This window comes from Notolepis coatsorum, assembly GCF_963971535.1.
Source record: "Notolepis coatsorum genome assembly, chromosome: 20".
NCBI lineage: Eukaryota > Metazoa > Chordata > Actinopteri > Aulopiformes > Paralepididae > Notolepis > Notolepis coatsorum.
In genome coordinates, this window is record NC_140184.1 from 37,784,415 (window position 1) to 37,801,075 (window position 16,661).

Here is a 16,661-nt window from a genome sequence, read left to right on the forward strand (position 1 = left end):
CTAAAAAAAATTGTTTTAGTGGAAGGCTAGATGTGCACAATGGGTGATGGGGCATTTAAACGTGACAAATAAGCATCAGGATAAATACATTGTTAAAATGATGATCATACATTTCTGACACTGCATTCAACTGCCTGTATTTGTGGATCTAACTAACCTTGAAAATGTATCAGGATCAGGGTTGTAAACACGATGTGTCCTCGGCCGAAGAAATACATGTGTTGTCAAATTTAAGGCAGTCTAATTTTAGTTGCATCCATGAAGTATTTTCAAAGGACTGGCTAACCACCACACTAAACACCGTTGTTGATTATGTGTCTAATATTTAAAATGTTCCTTCAGTGAAAAGAAAATGGCATACAAGAGCATATTTATAAAGCAACAGGTTGTATATTTATTTTCTTCAATAAATCTTTGATTTCAATAAAAGGCAAACAACCCAAAAACCTCCGTAGAATGTTATTTATACACAAACACACACATACTGTATAGAGAGATGGGGTAAAGAACACCATCTCACCAACCCTTCCCAGCAGCAAGCAGACTAGACACACTTTATTTGTACAAATGTTGGATATACTCAGAAACCTTCCTGAAGAGTTTCACTTGTAGTCAGATCTTTTTAAATACAGGTCTGTTTTTCTCCTATATTTACAAACATTAAAGACAAATTAACCAAACATTTTACTGCCTCATAAGTTACATATAACCCATGTTTATCTGTCGGATATGGTCAGCATCATATCCAACAAATCACTATGTAAACAAAGCCAGTAGTGGAGTGACAGTGATTCAGCAGTGGCTGCTTTACTCTGCAATCCTCCTAGCTGCAACAAGCTGGAGTTCCTACAACAATTACAGATGATTCATGCATCTCTCCCAACATACATTTGTCATAAGAATTATAAAAAAGAAAAGCAAATAAAACACCTAAACACCTGTGTATTTAGAGAGGAAAGAGAATCATTAAAGGGACAGGGTATTAAAGGGGAATTCCACCAGAACGTAACAAACTTATTTGCCATATTAAAGCAATAACTGTTTAGTAGTTCTTGCTGTGGCTGTGCCAAAGCCATCTCTCCTCAGAAACATCAGCCACGGAAGGTGTTAATTTTGATAGAGCCAGACGTCATAATGATGCGTAGCTCCACCCTTGGACAATTTTGGAGAACTATAGGTGGATAATTAAAATGTCCTGATACCACAATCGTCTCAGCCCATGCTCTCCTTGTGTGTGTTTGGTAGAGTGTCAACCTTTGACTGTAGTTGTCTGATGCCCACCCTTTTTCGCTTTGTAAAGCCATAGACTGGAGCTGTTCCTGGCTATTTCTCTGGCCTGTCTATACATATAGAGCTGTCTGTGAACCCATTTTACTCTGTAGTAACGCAACGTTTCTACAAATACAAGAGACCCAGAATGGGATTCCCTTTTAAGGCAGCAAGTGTATAGGCAAGATGTAGCGATGGTTATCTTTAATCTTTAAAAAAAAAAATTAAGACTTTAAGAAAATAAGAGGATTAAATACATGTATAGTTAACAAACAGCTGTTGATTTAGTTGTTACAAATGTGGCTTTAACGGGTTACATATGGAAAATGGGTTTTTGCCTGGCCCTAGTCTGTATGGATTTTGTCAGTCTGAAATATTATTTAGGCGCTGGGGGAAAATGACTCCTCTCCAGATGAATGAGGCTAAACAAGCTGTTCAGAATTGCTTCCCCTCAATGATCACAATGGGAACACAATAATAATAATTGATTAATCAATTATCTGTGATTTTTGGAGTCAGGAACACTGCTTACCTAACGTACTGCCCAGTTTGTAAACATATTTGACTCTTGGTTGTGTGGGAGCCAGGCAGGGAAGAAAATAATTAGTCATTTGACCCATGGATTTGCGAGTTGTCTTTTACAAAGCAGTCAATCATTTGGAGATGTTGTGACTTTTATTTTTTAGTAATTAAAAGTGCAAAGGAACATTAATAGGATGAGGCTATTTGATACAGTCCATTAACAATAACACAGTAACACCACTGACCAGCTCAGATCTTAAAAAATTTATACTTCAGGCTACTTTTAGGTATTTTTTGTACTATTGCACATGCTGGAAATAACCAGAACTATTCTTAAGAGGTAGGATCTGGAATTTTGTCCAACAGCAACCTCAAGGCAAAAGATCCCCGCTTGGTATTGCGCTTTGTTTTAATCTGATGTGTGGGTTGCAGTTGAGTGGGGACAAATATATTAAAATAAATGTATTATATTATACATTTATTATATAGCTATAATATATATAATTATATTATAGTTATATAATGACTTATAGTGTGAATTTCAATTAGTTGAAATCAACTGTGTTGATTTTATCCACATTAAATATCCACATTTTGTATAAAGGGAAATAGATTATAGCAATATATTGTTAAAAACTATGATCAAATGATACCATTTTATAACATACTTTAGGATGATGAGCACAGGATCAAATGGAGCCTGAATTATAGTATCACAAAATGTAGCCAAAGAGAAGGGAATGCAGCAGCCTATTACAAGACTATAATGCTTCATAATGTAGCAAGCACAGAGGACGGGAAAAGACAAGCACATAGAGTTTATCTCTTAGGCGTACACGCAATGAACAAAGCACACTCATTCCACACTCCTAGAGCTGTGATGAACTAAAGAAAACGACCTTAAAGGTCACATATTATGAAGAACTCACTTTTTCAATTCACATTAAATGTGAATACAAATGTTTGGATCCCTGGCGGGCCTAAGCTGTGAGATAAAACAACCCAGTCAGATTTTTCTGGGCTTCCTAGGTCAAAAAACATGCCACTCGTGTGTATGTGGAAAAACTTGCATGTACAAAATGGCGGCTTGCTTGAAAACATTCTCGTTTTCAACCAAACGGTTATCTAAAATGTGTTTAATTTTAGGCGAGAACTAAGACATGCAATTGCTGGATCTTACCTCATATTGCCTAGTTTGACAGTTTGATATGTATTCTGTTATATTATTTGTGTGAAGACCCCAGGAAGGCCAGCAGCCATTAATTTGACAGCTAATGGGAATCCTAATAAAACATACACATAAACATAAACATGAACATAGAACATATTCATTTTGTGAGACAGGCACGTCTCAAAAATTCAAAGAAGCGCGGCCAGGTAGTGCAGCGGACTAAGAGTCTGTCTACCACCACAGAGACAGTGGGATCGAATCCAGCTGTGGTGCTTCCGGGTTGGCCAACCGTCCATACTAACACAATTGGCAGTGTTAGCGGGTGGGAAACCCGGCGAGGGTGGGTCCTGGTCATTGTAAACAGCGACTCCTACAGTTCGGTCGGTGCGCCTGCACAGCAAGGGAAGGATTTAGGAAAGGTAGTGTGACCTTCCACACGTTACACTCTCCCAGTGAGAGTCCGCGCTGCCAGGTGAAAAGAAGTGGTGGGCTGGGTACACATGTGTCGGAGGAAGCATGTGATAGTCTCCGCCCTCCCAGACCGACGGTAGGGGGTAGAGTGCGCAATGACCAGGAAGGGGATTGGGAATTGGCATAACGACTAACATTGGGAGGGGAGAAAAACGGAAAAAGTTTTGGGGGCCTCAGGGACTGATATTAACTTGAAATTAAATCCTGTTATGATTAGTTGCAGTTATGGTCCAAATGTACTCCTTGACTGATACAAATATCCCATTTGACCCAAACCAGTCTTTCAGGCGTTCCCTGTGCATTACATGTATGTACAAAACGGTGTTTTGTTTATCATTTCACCCTTTGGCTCTTGACCATTCTCATACATTCTTTTACTGAAGCATCGTTGCGTATTAGTTGCCCTTGAGAGGATGTGATGTTATACACCCGCAGGCTTAGTTGTCTCCATGGACAGACTTGCGGAGAATCCGCAGGCGAGACATGACTTCATCCCAGTCCAGGTAGGCTCCCTCCAGGTGGCGCACCCTGTCCGGGCCACTCCTGAAGCTCCTCCGGCCGTGTAGCAGGCGCCAGTTATCAAACGTCACCAAGTCACCTGGGGCAGAACACACTCTTGTCAGATGGATAAGCTTCCTTGTAATAATATATCAAATGAACGATATTATTACTACAAAAAAATATGCCATATATATTATATAATGACTAACATTCTAACTATTTATTAAATTAGTTAAAGGTGTACATTGACCTGGTTCCATCCTGTAGGTGACCAGGTTCTCTGGTCGCTCCATGATCTCCACATATGCTTTGAGTGCTCTGTAGAAGGGCTGAACCTGATCTACAGGCATGTCCAGCACAGAGTCTCTAGTAGCGTTGTTATAGTTGATCCTTGTGATGCGACCCTCGCAGTCCACACTGCCCAGGAACAAGGCACAGGTTGATGGTAGGCAAAACACAATAAGCCAACACTACATTAAATCATCAGATTTGAATAGCAATGTTTTTCATATGTCATCGTTTAAATTACTCTATATCATCTCCCTTTCTTCTCAATGTCATTGATCCTTTGGATGGTTGTTGTAGTCAGGTGTAATTTTCATTTTGAGCAGCAGATGGCAATGTCCTTCCATTTTCTAAAATCACACTCTAATGGCCAAACACAGCCTTGTCCTATTGTACGTTTGAAATGCATGTTATATCAATTATATTTTGGAAAATATTTTGTGTTTGTTTCCCCCATCCATACAGTATCCACACAGGTGTGTGTGTGTATATGTATATGCAGAGGATGTGTACAGGTGAACCCTGCTCTAGCATCAGTGTGACCAGCTACATGTTTTAAACTATCTGTCCACATTCAAGCAGAACGTCTCTTACTCAATAATGCGGTTCATGGATAGCACCGCGAAGTCGCAGTAGTCCGTCCCTGTGTCACTGCAGTTGACTCTGTGGGAGGTAAGGGTCCGGAAGGCCTCGGGATCCTCTCTCCGCAGCTGCTCCGCCATGTGGAAGCCGTCCACCACCACGCTCTCCCCTCCCTCCTGAGCCTGGCTTAGGCACTGCAGGAATTGCACCTGCAGGAGGACAACACTTGATTTACACCCCAGACAGCCAGCTATGACCATTTCTCACCAATGTGTAACACAGGAGCCTTACAAAATGGATGGATCATCCTATATCCTTTTAATGCTATATAATCATTTTAATGGATAGTGTGCTGTGAGGGACACTCACTCCTGGTGGGTTGTGCAGTGCAGGATAGTCTGTATGGAGGCTGAGTTTTCCAGAGGTGTAGGCTACATTGTTTGCCATGGGTTTGTCCTGGACCTGCCATGTGAGCCTGGAATCAGAACGAGAGGTGAATGTCATTCCTTTGTTTCCATGTCTTCCCCCTCTGCAGACATGTTGTGATCCTCCTAGTAGCGTTGCATATAATTACACTTTAATCTGAAGGTTCCCGATCCGCTCCTCCTGACACCATGTTGAGGTGTCCTTGTATGACAACAGGACACTTAACGCCTAACTGCTCCTGACGAGCCGGTTGGCGCCTTGCACGGCTGCCTTCGCAGACGGCGTGTGTGTGAGAGTGAATGGGTAAATGTGAGGCACGAGTTGTAAAGCACTTTGAGTGGTCGGAAGACTCAAAAAGGCGCTCTATAAATGCAGCCCATTTACCAATAAACTGGGGACACAAAATGGAGCATGGCCAAGTAATTGAAGAACTCTGTTTTAAGCACCTTAGCACTATCAGCCTAATTTTAGATGCATTTATTAGGCTGTAAAGTGAAACGGGATCAGATAAAGGGGCTTTATAGCTTCCATAGTTGATTCAGTAGAAGGCAGTTAGATGAGCAGGCTAATGAGGAAGTTGGTTTCTTATGCTCTATTTGTGCTCTCAGTCCACTTCTTCAGTTGCATACTCTTGGTTTGACTAATAACGGGTATTTTTCTTTGGTGTGCAGTCTTTAGCTTCCACCAGCATGCGCTCACCCGCTGGCGGGGGACAGGGTTTTATTACAAATCTCTGTTCTGATTGAGTGCATCAGGTTATTCCTCTCAGACTGTTTCCCCATGTTTGTCCTGGAGCAATCAGCACGGCTATAAATCAACTGCCGAATACTGCTGCGATGCGATTGGCAGCAGACTCTGCATGTCTGCATGTCAATGAAGTTTTGTCGCCAATATGAATACAATTTACAGAGATGTGGTTGTTGTACGGTACATGTTTTCCTCAACACTGGTGTAAAATGGTGAAAAGCTGAGAGCTGTTATCTGTTTATCAGGGAAAGACTGGTTGCTATTTGATTCTCTGGAAAATGTAGCAAGCAATGTAGATAGCATGTTTGTATTTTACTTCAGGTTATATAGTCCTGAGACTACAGTATATGAAATGTGAGCAGTTGAAAAATGTATGCTTTTAAATTTACCAAAAATGAAATGATAAAACATTGTCTTGGCTGAGAATGAATAGTAACAATGGGCAAATGCCACGGTATCTCACCCGTAGAACGTCTGCCTCAGGTAGCCAATCCTCTCACCCAATCTGGCCACCTGGCCTTGTTCCACAGGCGATCCCTTCAAGTAGGCGATGCCAACACGACGCAGTGCCAGCAGCCAGGAGAGAGCTGCCTTATCATCATGGAGAACCTCCTGGAAATTGGATGTGGGAATGTGCAGCTTGGAGTCCCAGTAGATGCGCTCTAGGAAGAGAAGAAGGAGATTGAATGCACACATGTAGCAGGCTGGTGTCTCATCAAAGGGCCTATTGCCCTTCAAACATCAAGATACGCAGAGGACTTTTTATTTTTATTTGTTTTTACAACACTAGCACTAGCACACATATACTGAAAATAAACATTATTTGTATAACAGCTTTTTGAAAGTTAATTCAAAATAAAAGACAAGTAGATAAAAACAGAAATAGAAAAGAAGCAGCAGTAAATAGAAGAGCACATTATGCCTTTGTTATACTGTACAAGAGGTTATCAAAGTGGCTAACCTAAGTTCCTCAGGCAGCACATTCCAGTGTCTGGGGGCTTTGCTGCTAGTTCCATGGACCTGGTTTGTGACTATGGGTGACGGGGCTTTTGCCATCAAAGGCCCATCAGAGGACCTCAGGCTGTGCACTGGGCCATAAGGGGTTACAAGCTCAGTTATGTAGTTAGGGGCCAGGCCATTAAAAGAGCCTTGAATGTTAACAATACAATCCAGTATCCACTGAAGAGAGGCTGAAACAAGGCTGATACTGTATGATCTCTTTGATCTAATTATAAGTTTTGCAGCTGCATTTTACACTAACTACAGCCAGTTAATAATGGACTATATAGCAATGGAAAACCAGCTGCACAAATACAGATCCGGAAAGGTTTGAGGAAATCCTCAGTCCCACCACTATCTGCATAACGTGTGAACACTTTAGTAGCCTTGAAGCCACATTTTGTACCAACTGCAGCCAGTGTAGGGAAATCTGGCTGAGGCAAGAGTAAAGCGAGTTACAGTAATCCAAATGAGAAGAGACATAAACAAAAAGGCATGAACAACCCTGTTTAGGTAATCAAAAGAAAAAAAAACACCATATAACTGTTCCTTAGCTGACAAAAACAAGACTGAACTCTTAACTTGATCATCAAAATAGAGGTCTGGATCCACACAGCCCCAGGTTCTGCACCATGCGTGAACATACTGAAACTCTTGAACTTTTGATTCCATGTCCGGTTTGCGGATATGCAACGAAAAGATGCACCCGTCTTCAAGGCCTTCAGTAGGTTTTGTGATCTGCATGGCCTCAGCCAGCTAATCACCCAACCCACACGTGTATGTGAATCAACTCAGACTACCATTGACCTCATTCTGACCTCCGACAAGTCCAAGATCTCAAATAAAGGGGTTATAGCATGTGGGTTAAGTGATCATTATATGATATTCTGTACCCGAAAAAAACTAAAACAAAAGGCTGGCTGCCACAAAACAGTCACATCTAGAGACCTCAAAACCTACTCTAGCGAGGCCTTCAACCTTGAACTGGAGAGTCTGGACTGGTCAGATGAACTCAATGGTACACTGGTTGACGAAACATGGCTTGGTTTCAAAACCAAATTCTCAGCAATACTAAACGACATGGCCCCCCTAAGAACCACCAGGGTAAAAAATCGCGCTGAGCCGTGGATGCACTCCGAAATACTGGCCGCTATGAAAACCAGAGACAAAAAATGCTCTGAGTTTCGTAAAAGTCAGTCAAAGCTTACTAAAAGCACGAGCAGTGAACTCCAAGCCCACGTGACTGAACTCAAACTAGAAAGAAACAGACTAAGAAACGACGTAAACTCCATGATCAAAACTGCAAAAAAGAATTTCATCAATGACAAAACTGAGGAAAACAAAAACAAACCACGTGAACTTTGGAAATTACTCAATAATCAACTAGGATGCAGTAAAAAACTTAAAACCAGATTCTCAAACATAAACATAAAAACTGACAACACGCTCATCACAGACAAGCTGGATGTAGCCAATTACTTAAACATTTTCTTCACAAACATAGCCACAACACTGGTAAACAAACTACCCTCCCACTCAGGGCTTTATGGGGTAGAACACATAGTAGCTTTCTACAAAAACCTAGGGGTCCGAAAGGACGACTTCAAGCTGGAAACGGTAACAACAGATGAGGTACTCAATAAACTGAGCGCCCTCCAACCTAACAAGGCCACTGGCCATGACAACATCCCCTCCAAATTCCTCAGAGACTCAGCAGCCGCCATCACACCAATCATCACACACATAATAAACCTCTCCATAAAACAGGGACACGTCCCCAAGGACTTCAAAATTGCGAGGGTGACCCCTCTGCACAAAAAGGGCAGCAAATTAGACCCAGGCAACTACCGCCCTGTTTCTATTCTCACCTCCATCTCGAAAGTCATGGAAAAAATAGTCTACGAACAGGTCGAAAAGTACCTAGCGGAAAAAAATCTAATCTACGAATTCCAATCTGGCTTCAGAACATCCCACTCCACTGACACATGCCTTCTCTATTTGAATGACCACATCAAACAAGAGGTGGACGCAGGCAAATACTGCGGCATGGTCATGCTGGACCTACAAAAGGCCTTTGACACGGTCAATCACTCCATTCTGATTGACAAGCTAAAAGCAATTGGTTTTGATAGTCTATCAGTGAGCTGGATGCAATCCTACCTTGAGGGGAGGGAACAGATGGTGGAGGTAAACGGTACCCTATCCCCCCCCCTCACAGTGAGCTGTGGTGTTCCACAAGGAAGCATACTAGGACCGCTACTGTTCCTAATTTATGCAAATGACATGTCGTCAGCTTGTGACTGCAACTTGTTCCTGTTTGCGGACGACTCAGCCCTGCTGGTCTCTGACAAGAACAAGTTACAGGTTGAAAAAACCCTCAGCTCGGAACTAGGCAGAATCTGCATATGGCTCGCTGATAACAAACTATCATTACACATGGGCAAAACAGAGTCCATTCTCTTCGGTTCAAATAACAAACTCAGCAAGACCGACGGCTTCTCAGTTACAGTGGGTGACAATATTGTCACAAGGAAAGATGAAATTACCTACCTGGGGTCCATCCTAGAGGCTAATCTCTCCTGTGACAAAATGGCATCCAATGTAATAAAAAAAGTCAACCAACGAACTCGATTCTTGTACCGGATCTCCTCTCTGGTAAACAAGAACACCCTGAAGACTCTGGCAGGAGCACTCATTCAGGGGTACTACGACTATGCTTGCACCTCATGGTACCAAAGCACCTCAAAGGCGCTAAAAACAAAATTACAAACATCTCAAAACAAACTGGTCAGACTACTGCTTGACCTTACTCCTAGAACCCACCTCACCCCTGCCCACTTCGACAACCTAGGATGGCTTAGAGTAGACGACAGAGTACAACAACTTGCAATGGGCCTGGTCTACAAGATACACTACACGACCAAGGTACCCATGTACATGTCAAAATACTTCCCAAAGGTCAGTGAATACCACGATCACAACACCAGAGGGAGCTCCACAAATCATGTCAAACCCAGATTCGGCTCAAATAAGGGACTAAACACGTTTCGCAATTATGCCACATCAATGTGGAACGCCCTACCCAAAGCTGTAAAGGAATGTGGATCACTACCCACTTTCAAAACCTCTCTCAAGGGACACCTACGGGAGACTGCAATTCAACACTGGCCCCTGTAAATATCCTAACCCAATCATTCCAACCCCCTCCAATGTACAGTCATTTACCTAGTATGGTTTTGTCAATAGTTCAATGTACAATTGTGTTTGTTTGTACAGTGTCTCCTCCCCCCCCACCTCAATGTACAGTGTTACTTGTTTATACAGTATGCCCCCCGCCCCCCCCCCCCCCCCCCCCAACCACCTCCAATGTAAATTACCCAGTATGGTTGTCAATATCCCAATGTACCCAACCCCCCCCACCCAACCTCCAATGTACAGTTTCTACGTCAAATGAATATACTCCCTTTTCTTGACTCCTTCTGTATCACAAACAGTACTGTATTTGCAAATCTGGTATGTCATAAATGTATAGATGTAGCAGTACTGACTATCTGTATGTCATGTATGTCATATATGTCTATATGAATTGAAAATGGGGGACCCTGATGGAAACAAGACAAACGTCTTTCTCAGGTCTGCATCCCCTTAACAATTGTATGTATTGAGCCGTACTGTATTGTACCCATTCTGCAATCTGTTAAATAAAGTTTTCATTCATTCATTCATTCAACCACCTCCTAAGCAGAACATATGAAGACACAACTGATTATACTGTGAGCTTTCTGTTTTGGACATGTGTCATTGTTTTTTGAAGGGTTAGATTAAAGGGTTAGTTAAAACACTTGCCCCATTGGACTGGATTGTAGGCTGGTGAGAGTATGTCCTTATCTATATTTAAAAAACAATTAAAATCTAATAAAATTTGATCATAAATCACCATCACATTAAGTTACTCCTGTGCTTCTACTGTTAGTATGGCTGCTTGTTTCTTTTTCCTCATTATATACTGTTAATGTTATTCTCCTCTCCTTTGCCCTCTTGTACAAAAAAAAGAAAAAAAATATTGTTCTTGTTACTGACTCGTGTCAATCTTCCATGTTTTCGCTATAGTGTCTGCCTTATGTCTCTGATCCTGTTTTGTAGTTTATTTTGTAGACCATGCTTACATGTATTTCGTTCATATTGTTTATGGACAATGAGATGGGAGTGGAACTTTGTACAAGCCCTTTGGGCTTTGTTCCCTCCTAGCACTGTTTTCTTTTTTTTTTTTTTTAATAATGTGCTAAATAAATAAACTAAACTATGTACTAGTCAACACCATGCCAGACAATGTTGAAATAGAATAGAATAGAATATCTTTATTTATGAAACACAATCTACATATATCCGAAATGTCTCCTCTGCATTGAACCATCCCAACCGGTTAGGACTACAGTAGTTAGGAGCAGTGGGCAGCCACAGTCCAGCGCCCAGGGACCAACTTCAGCTCAACTAGCTAAAAAAAGGGAACCTGTCCTTTAAGGATCCAGGGCATGTTTCTTTAGTGCAGGCTGTACTGTGGCTTGTTTTAAACAGGCAGACTCCTCCACATACCTCCTTCATGAATTTAGTAGGCATAATATCCAGTTGGGACAACAATGTGCTGTCCTGGCTTGTCCTTTGCCCTCTTCACTGAGTCAGTCATGCATCATGTTTGTAAACGATGCTGACAGAGAAAGACAAAGAGAGGCCAACACAAAGTCAGGCCCATACATTCACCACCACCAAGGTGTGACCTGGACAAACACTGAGGTCAACGCAAACCCTCACTGAAGAGAAACATCACCTATTTGACTTGGAGAAGAGGAATGCACCCATGTTGTACTTTTCACACTACCTTGACGATAAAGATCCAGTGAGACACCAAGTCCAGCCTCATTGTCTCTTGTGTGGGATCTTTTCGGTTTGCCAATGGTTGAAAAACAGCCACTCTTGCTTCATTATAGGGATATAAAACCAGCCTGCACAAATACAGAACTGGAGAGGTTTGGAAGAATCCCTCCAGTGGAGAGTGGTGTGAATTAGAGGCCAGTATCACAAGCTGCCAGAGACATCCACCCCCCATTTCCACTTCATGCAACACTAACATTTCAACACCACATAGTATAATATGAATTCATGTTTGCTGTACTCTTTAAGACTCCCTTAAAGGTATATTTCACTTTGGTACATTTCTATTTTCTAGCTCACCTTAATAATTATCACGATTCCATGAACTGTTAACCTCCAGCATTAGCTGATCCTGTAATACCACAACAATTATTTATCATTGTTGACCAGCAGTAGTATTCAAGATTCAAGATTCAAGATTGTTTATTGTCATGTGCACAGTTAAACAGACAGTTTGCCATACAATGAAAATCTTACTTTGCTAGTCCGCCCTTCACACAAAATCACACAATACTTAACTTAAACATATTAGTATAGTAGTCACTTGTATAGTAGACTTAGCTAGTAGTAAGTCACTCAGTCGGTTCAAAATACTTTGTTTGCCATGACATGACAGACATACATTTTTCCACAATTGTAGATATTGGTATACCAATGCATACCAACAATGAACTCACCAATCAGCCAGATGGTGGCACTATAATCAAAGGTCAAAAGGTACAAGACATTAATTGTACACTGTAAGTCCGACTGACACCACACTTCGTAAACATTTCCAGCTATTCTTGGTCTACAACTTTTCCACTAGATAACTGCATAAAGATAATGGCTACAGTGCTCGACTTGAAGCACATATCAAGGGGGGTTTCCTGTAGCCAAGTAGTAGCAGATTCCCACAAATGACATGCTTATCCTTTTTTTCTTTTGTACTTTTTGGCCCCACTAGTGAGTAGGGCTGTCAAAATTGGCCAGAAATTACATTCGAATATCTATTGTTGCGCATTATGTCCACAAGAGGGCAAACCAATACAACGGGTGACATAACTAGTAAATAGGTCATTTATTTAAACTAAATAAATATCAACCTACCGACACCAGCATACAAATAGAATAATGTATTATCTCAATCTCTCAGAAGGGTCCACCTCTCGGAGCAAGATCAAATTAATGAAAGTTCACGGCATATAGAACGGACATTTATAAACAGCAGCGCGCCTCCGAAAAAGGCGTGATGAATATCAAACAATATATTTTCCTTGACATGAAACGTGAAATAGTAATCAAACCATTGGGGATCCGTATGATGCTTCTGTCAATTCATTATTCAATATCTGTTCAGTAAGCCTACAGTAGCCATACTTGTTTCATGTTTTGTTTAAATAAAATTAAGGCACACAATTCCTAGAAATGTGACTAAACAAAGTAGTTTTGCCCTGAGGGATGATTTACAATAAAGTGCTATAAAAAACGCAAAAGTTAGGCCTTGTCCAGACGAAAACGATGTTGATCTTTTTCGTTTTAGTTTCGTTTTCATTTAAAAAAAGGTTTCCGTAAAAACGAAAATGTCTCAAGAAATAAGTGCGTGCCACAAATCTACAAAATAAATGTCTTTCCTGTTTTAGACGTCACTCTTTTATTTTGAAAACCTCCGACCGGACGTGTTGTCATTGTTTTCGATAACTTGTCCCCCCGTGCCGTCCAGTTCTGTGCTTTTTTTGTTGTTGAGCTGACGCTAGTTTCCAACGGATAGGAGAGACGACACCACGGCGCAAAGGAGGAGGAAGAGCTGCAGATTTTAATCGGCAGGAGAGAGAGAGAGAGAGAGAGAGAGAGAGCTCAAAGCCGTATATAATATAATAGCCCCGTGGTGCGGTCGGAGGCAGCTCAAACTACCTGTGTTGTATTAAATGAATTGATTGATGTTTAACTTGTCCGTGTCCAGTCCTTTCGACTAGCAAATGTTGTCTGTATTTAACGTTACCTCAGGATACCACTGTAATTGTAGCAAAAGTTGTCTGTATTTAACGTTACCTCAGGATACCACTGTCTATTGTATTTACCGGTAGTTGGTTAGCTATTTAGCTAATGTTGATAGCATAGCATCAACGCTAGCTCGCTGGCTACAATTCAACACCAGCCATGGGAATACTATTTACTAAATGATGGAGGCTTTTTAATCGTCAAGGTAAGAGAGGATTTGTCATGATCAACTGAAGGCGTATGCTATGGAACAGTATGTGCTTGGCTACTACTTGGGTTTTCAGAAAAAGTACATTTAGCTGTAAAAGCCCTGTAACTGTAAAATAGCTTCTGTAACACTGTAAGTGAGATGTCAATCTGTTGTCGACGGTGGTTGTGATGTTGGCTGAGTTTGCACACGTGGGTTAAGGGAGAGGTGGGCTATCGCGTCATCGGTTCAGGAAAAGACAAGGGGAGCGTCTTCAGAATTGCGCACTCCGGAAGCCGGTTTCAGAAAATAGCGTCTTCAGGCTGCCAGAACGCAGTTCCGTGTGGATGAAAGGCGCATACGATCAAATACTTTGACTGATACGACCGAAATCGGTTTCGTCTGGACATGGCCTTAGGGTGCTTAAATTATTGACGCTATAACTCTCAAAATGCTAGCGTTAGCACTTAGCACACAAAAAGATACATGTAACATAGCTGAATTAACGCTAACTGGTTCAGCATAAATCTGAAGTATTTCCAAACGGGGCTTTTCAGATTGCTCGGAGTGCAAATCACTCTCTCCGGAGGCGAGTTGGGATCAGAAATATCTTCCATCATCACGAATTGCAAACAACAGCAACAACAACAAGCGGCACGGTGAAGCGGCACGGTGGTGTAGTGGTTAACACTGTCGCCTCACAGCAAGAAGGTCCAGGGTTCGAATCCCGCTTGGGGACCAGGTTTCCATGATGCCAGTTACCCAGGTGGGGTATCTCCCAGGCCTTTCTGTGTGGAGTTTGCATGTTCTCCCCGTGCTCGCAAGGGTTTCCCCCCCCGATAAGATAAACCCAATGGAAAAACATGCACAACAACAAGATCGCTAACGCTGTGGCGTCCTTGACGAAGACGGACAGGAGCACTTGGATTGGTCCCCTGGCGCGGCTCACGTGGCGCCTGTCTGCTCCCGGCTGCCCTTGGGGGGGAAGGACGACGGGATGGGTTAATCGCAGATACGCATTGTATGCATGGTTCGCATGTGTGCCAAATGATGACCTCGGAGCAGGTCCTAAATTATTATTATTATTATTAACAACTATTAGCCATTAGCTATTTCCTGGTTGATTCCAGACATGATGTCACACGAATGCCAGGCTGCTCAGCCAATAGACAATTTGTTTTATTAGTGTGAACGTATACTTTTATCCAGTGCTTTTGTAAGGTGCACGTATAGGGCGCAGTGATATCCCATATGTATAGCTGTCACATCTCTCCTGTCCGTCATGCAGCGCGTTCAGACTAGGGATGGGAATCGAAAACCGGTTCCTAATTGGCCGATGCCTGGAACCGTGTGGCTCCCGTGACTTTCGATTCCCTTATCGCTGCCAGGTTTTTCCTAGTTGCGCAATAATGTTAGCGTTAGCATGTAGCCATGGCAGACTCTATTTGATTCCTTAAGGGCTCGAAATTGCCTGGGTTTTGGTAATATGCTCCCGAAATGCTCCCGCTGTTTGGCTACTTCTATGTGCAGTGAAAACTACTTGAATGCTTTAGAACCTAGTCATTGATTTAGATCAGGGTGAGCTAAAATTAGCTGTGGAGCTAACGCTAGCTAACGTGAGCTAACGCTATTTAATCAAGCTCACAAAGATAGATAAACAGCTGACAGCGGATAGTACAGGTACAAATACAACAAAACAGCAGGTGGGGGCTGTTGTGTAAACCTTGTACTCTTTAGTTCACATATAATGAGAGGCGGAGTGTTTGTTTACAAGTCTGTAAGCCAGGAAGTACAGTGGTGCAACATACAAATGTGTCCGTGTAGCAACACAAGCCAATACCTTATAGGACAGGGGCCCGGGGAGGGAGCTCTCTCTCTCTCTGTGTGTGTGTGTGTGTGTGTGTGTGTGTGTGTGTGTGTGTGTGTGTGTGTGTGTGTGTGTGTGTGTGTGTGTGTGTGAGAGAGAGTGTGAGAGAGTGTGAGTGAGAGACAGAAGTCAGAGGAATAACGACCTGTTATTCAATAGATTAAATTAGTTTAAGAATTAAAAAATAAATACATTTTAAGAGAATCTCAAATACATTATTTTATTTAAGTGTAGGCTATAGTTAATGTTTTATTTTTTACAGTTTTTGTATTTTTCTGACATGGGGGCTCAACAATAAATGACAATCAGAAATGTCAAGTTGCATGTTGTTATTCTAACCAGCTTAGACCCCTACGCTCTGCATCTTCTGGCCGCCTCAGACCTACTCCTATCCGAGCTCCGGGAGGGTCATCAAAGAGAAGTCGCCTATTCTCAGTCCTTGCCCCACAATGGTGGAATGAACTACCCACCCCAGTTAGGACAGCCGAATCACGTCCAATCTTTCGCCGTCGACTAAAGACGCACTTCTTCAACCATTATCTGAATAAAAAAAAAGATATCTAACCCTAACTAACCGTACTGTCATGCACTTGTCCTAATAAACTAACCTACACTGTAGCACTCAACACTTTGATGAACATTGTTGCTCAGCTGATAGAGTTGTGCCCTTCCTGATGGCTTGTCGTACAGAACTTGTTAGTCGCTTTGGATAAAAGCGTCAGCTA

General features: G+C 42.0%; 1 protein-coding gene across 1 annotated transcript in view; it reads right to left on the minus strand.

The window, feature by feature from the left end:
• Window positions 1–385: 385 nt before the first annotated feature.
• The window catches only part of bbox1 (butyrobetaine (gamma), 2-oxoglutarate dioxygenase (gamma-butyrobetaine hydroxylase) 1), an 88,882-nt gene continuing 72,606 nt past the window's right edge, over window positions 386–16,661 (minus strand). Inside the window, exons 4-8 of the mRNA XM_084337844.1 lie at window positions 6,438–6,636; window positions 5,171–5,276; window positions 4,814–5,010; window positions 4,185–4,351; window positions 386–4,031 (exon numbers count right to left, since the gene is read on the minus strand). Of these exons, the coding sequence (XP_084193970.1) occupies window positions 3,871–4,031; window positions 4,185–4,351; window positions 4,814–5,010; window positions 5,171–5,276; window positions 6,438–6,636 (830 nt within the window). The 3' untranslated portion in view covers window positions 386–3,870. The remainder of the gene's footprint in view (window positions 4,032–4,184; window positions 4,352–4,813; window positions 5,011–5,170; window positions 5,277–6,437; window positions 6,637–16,661) is intronic.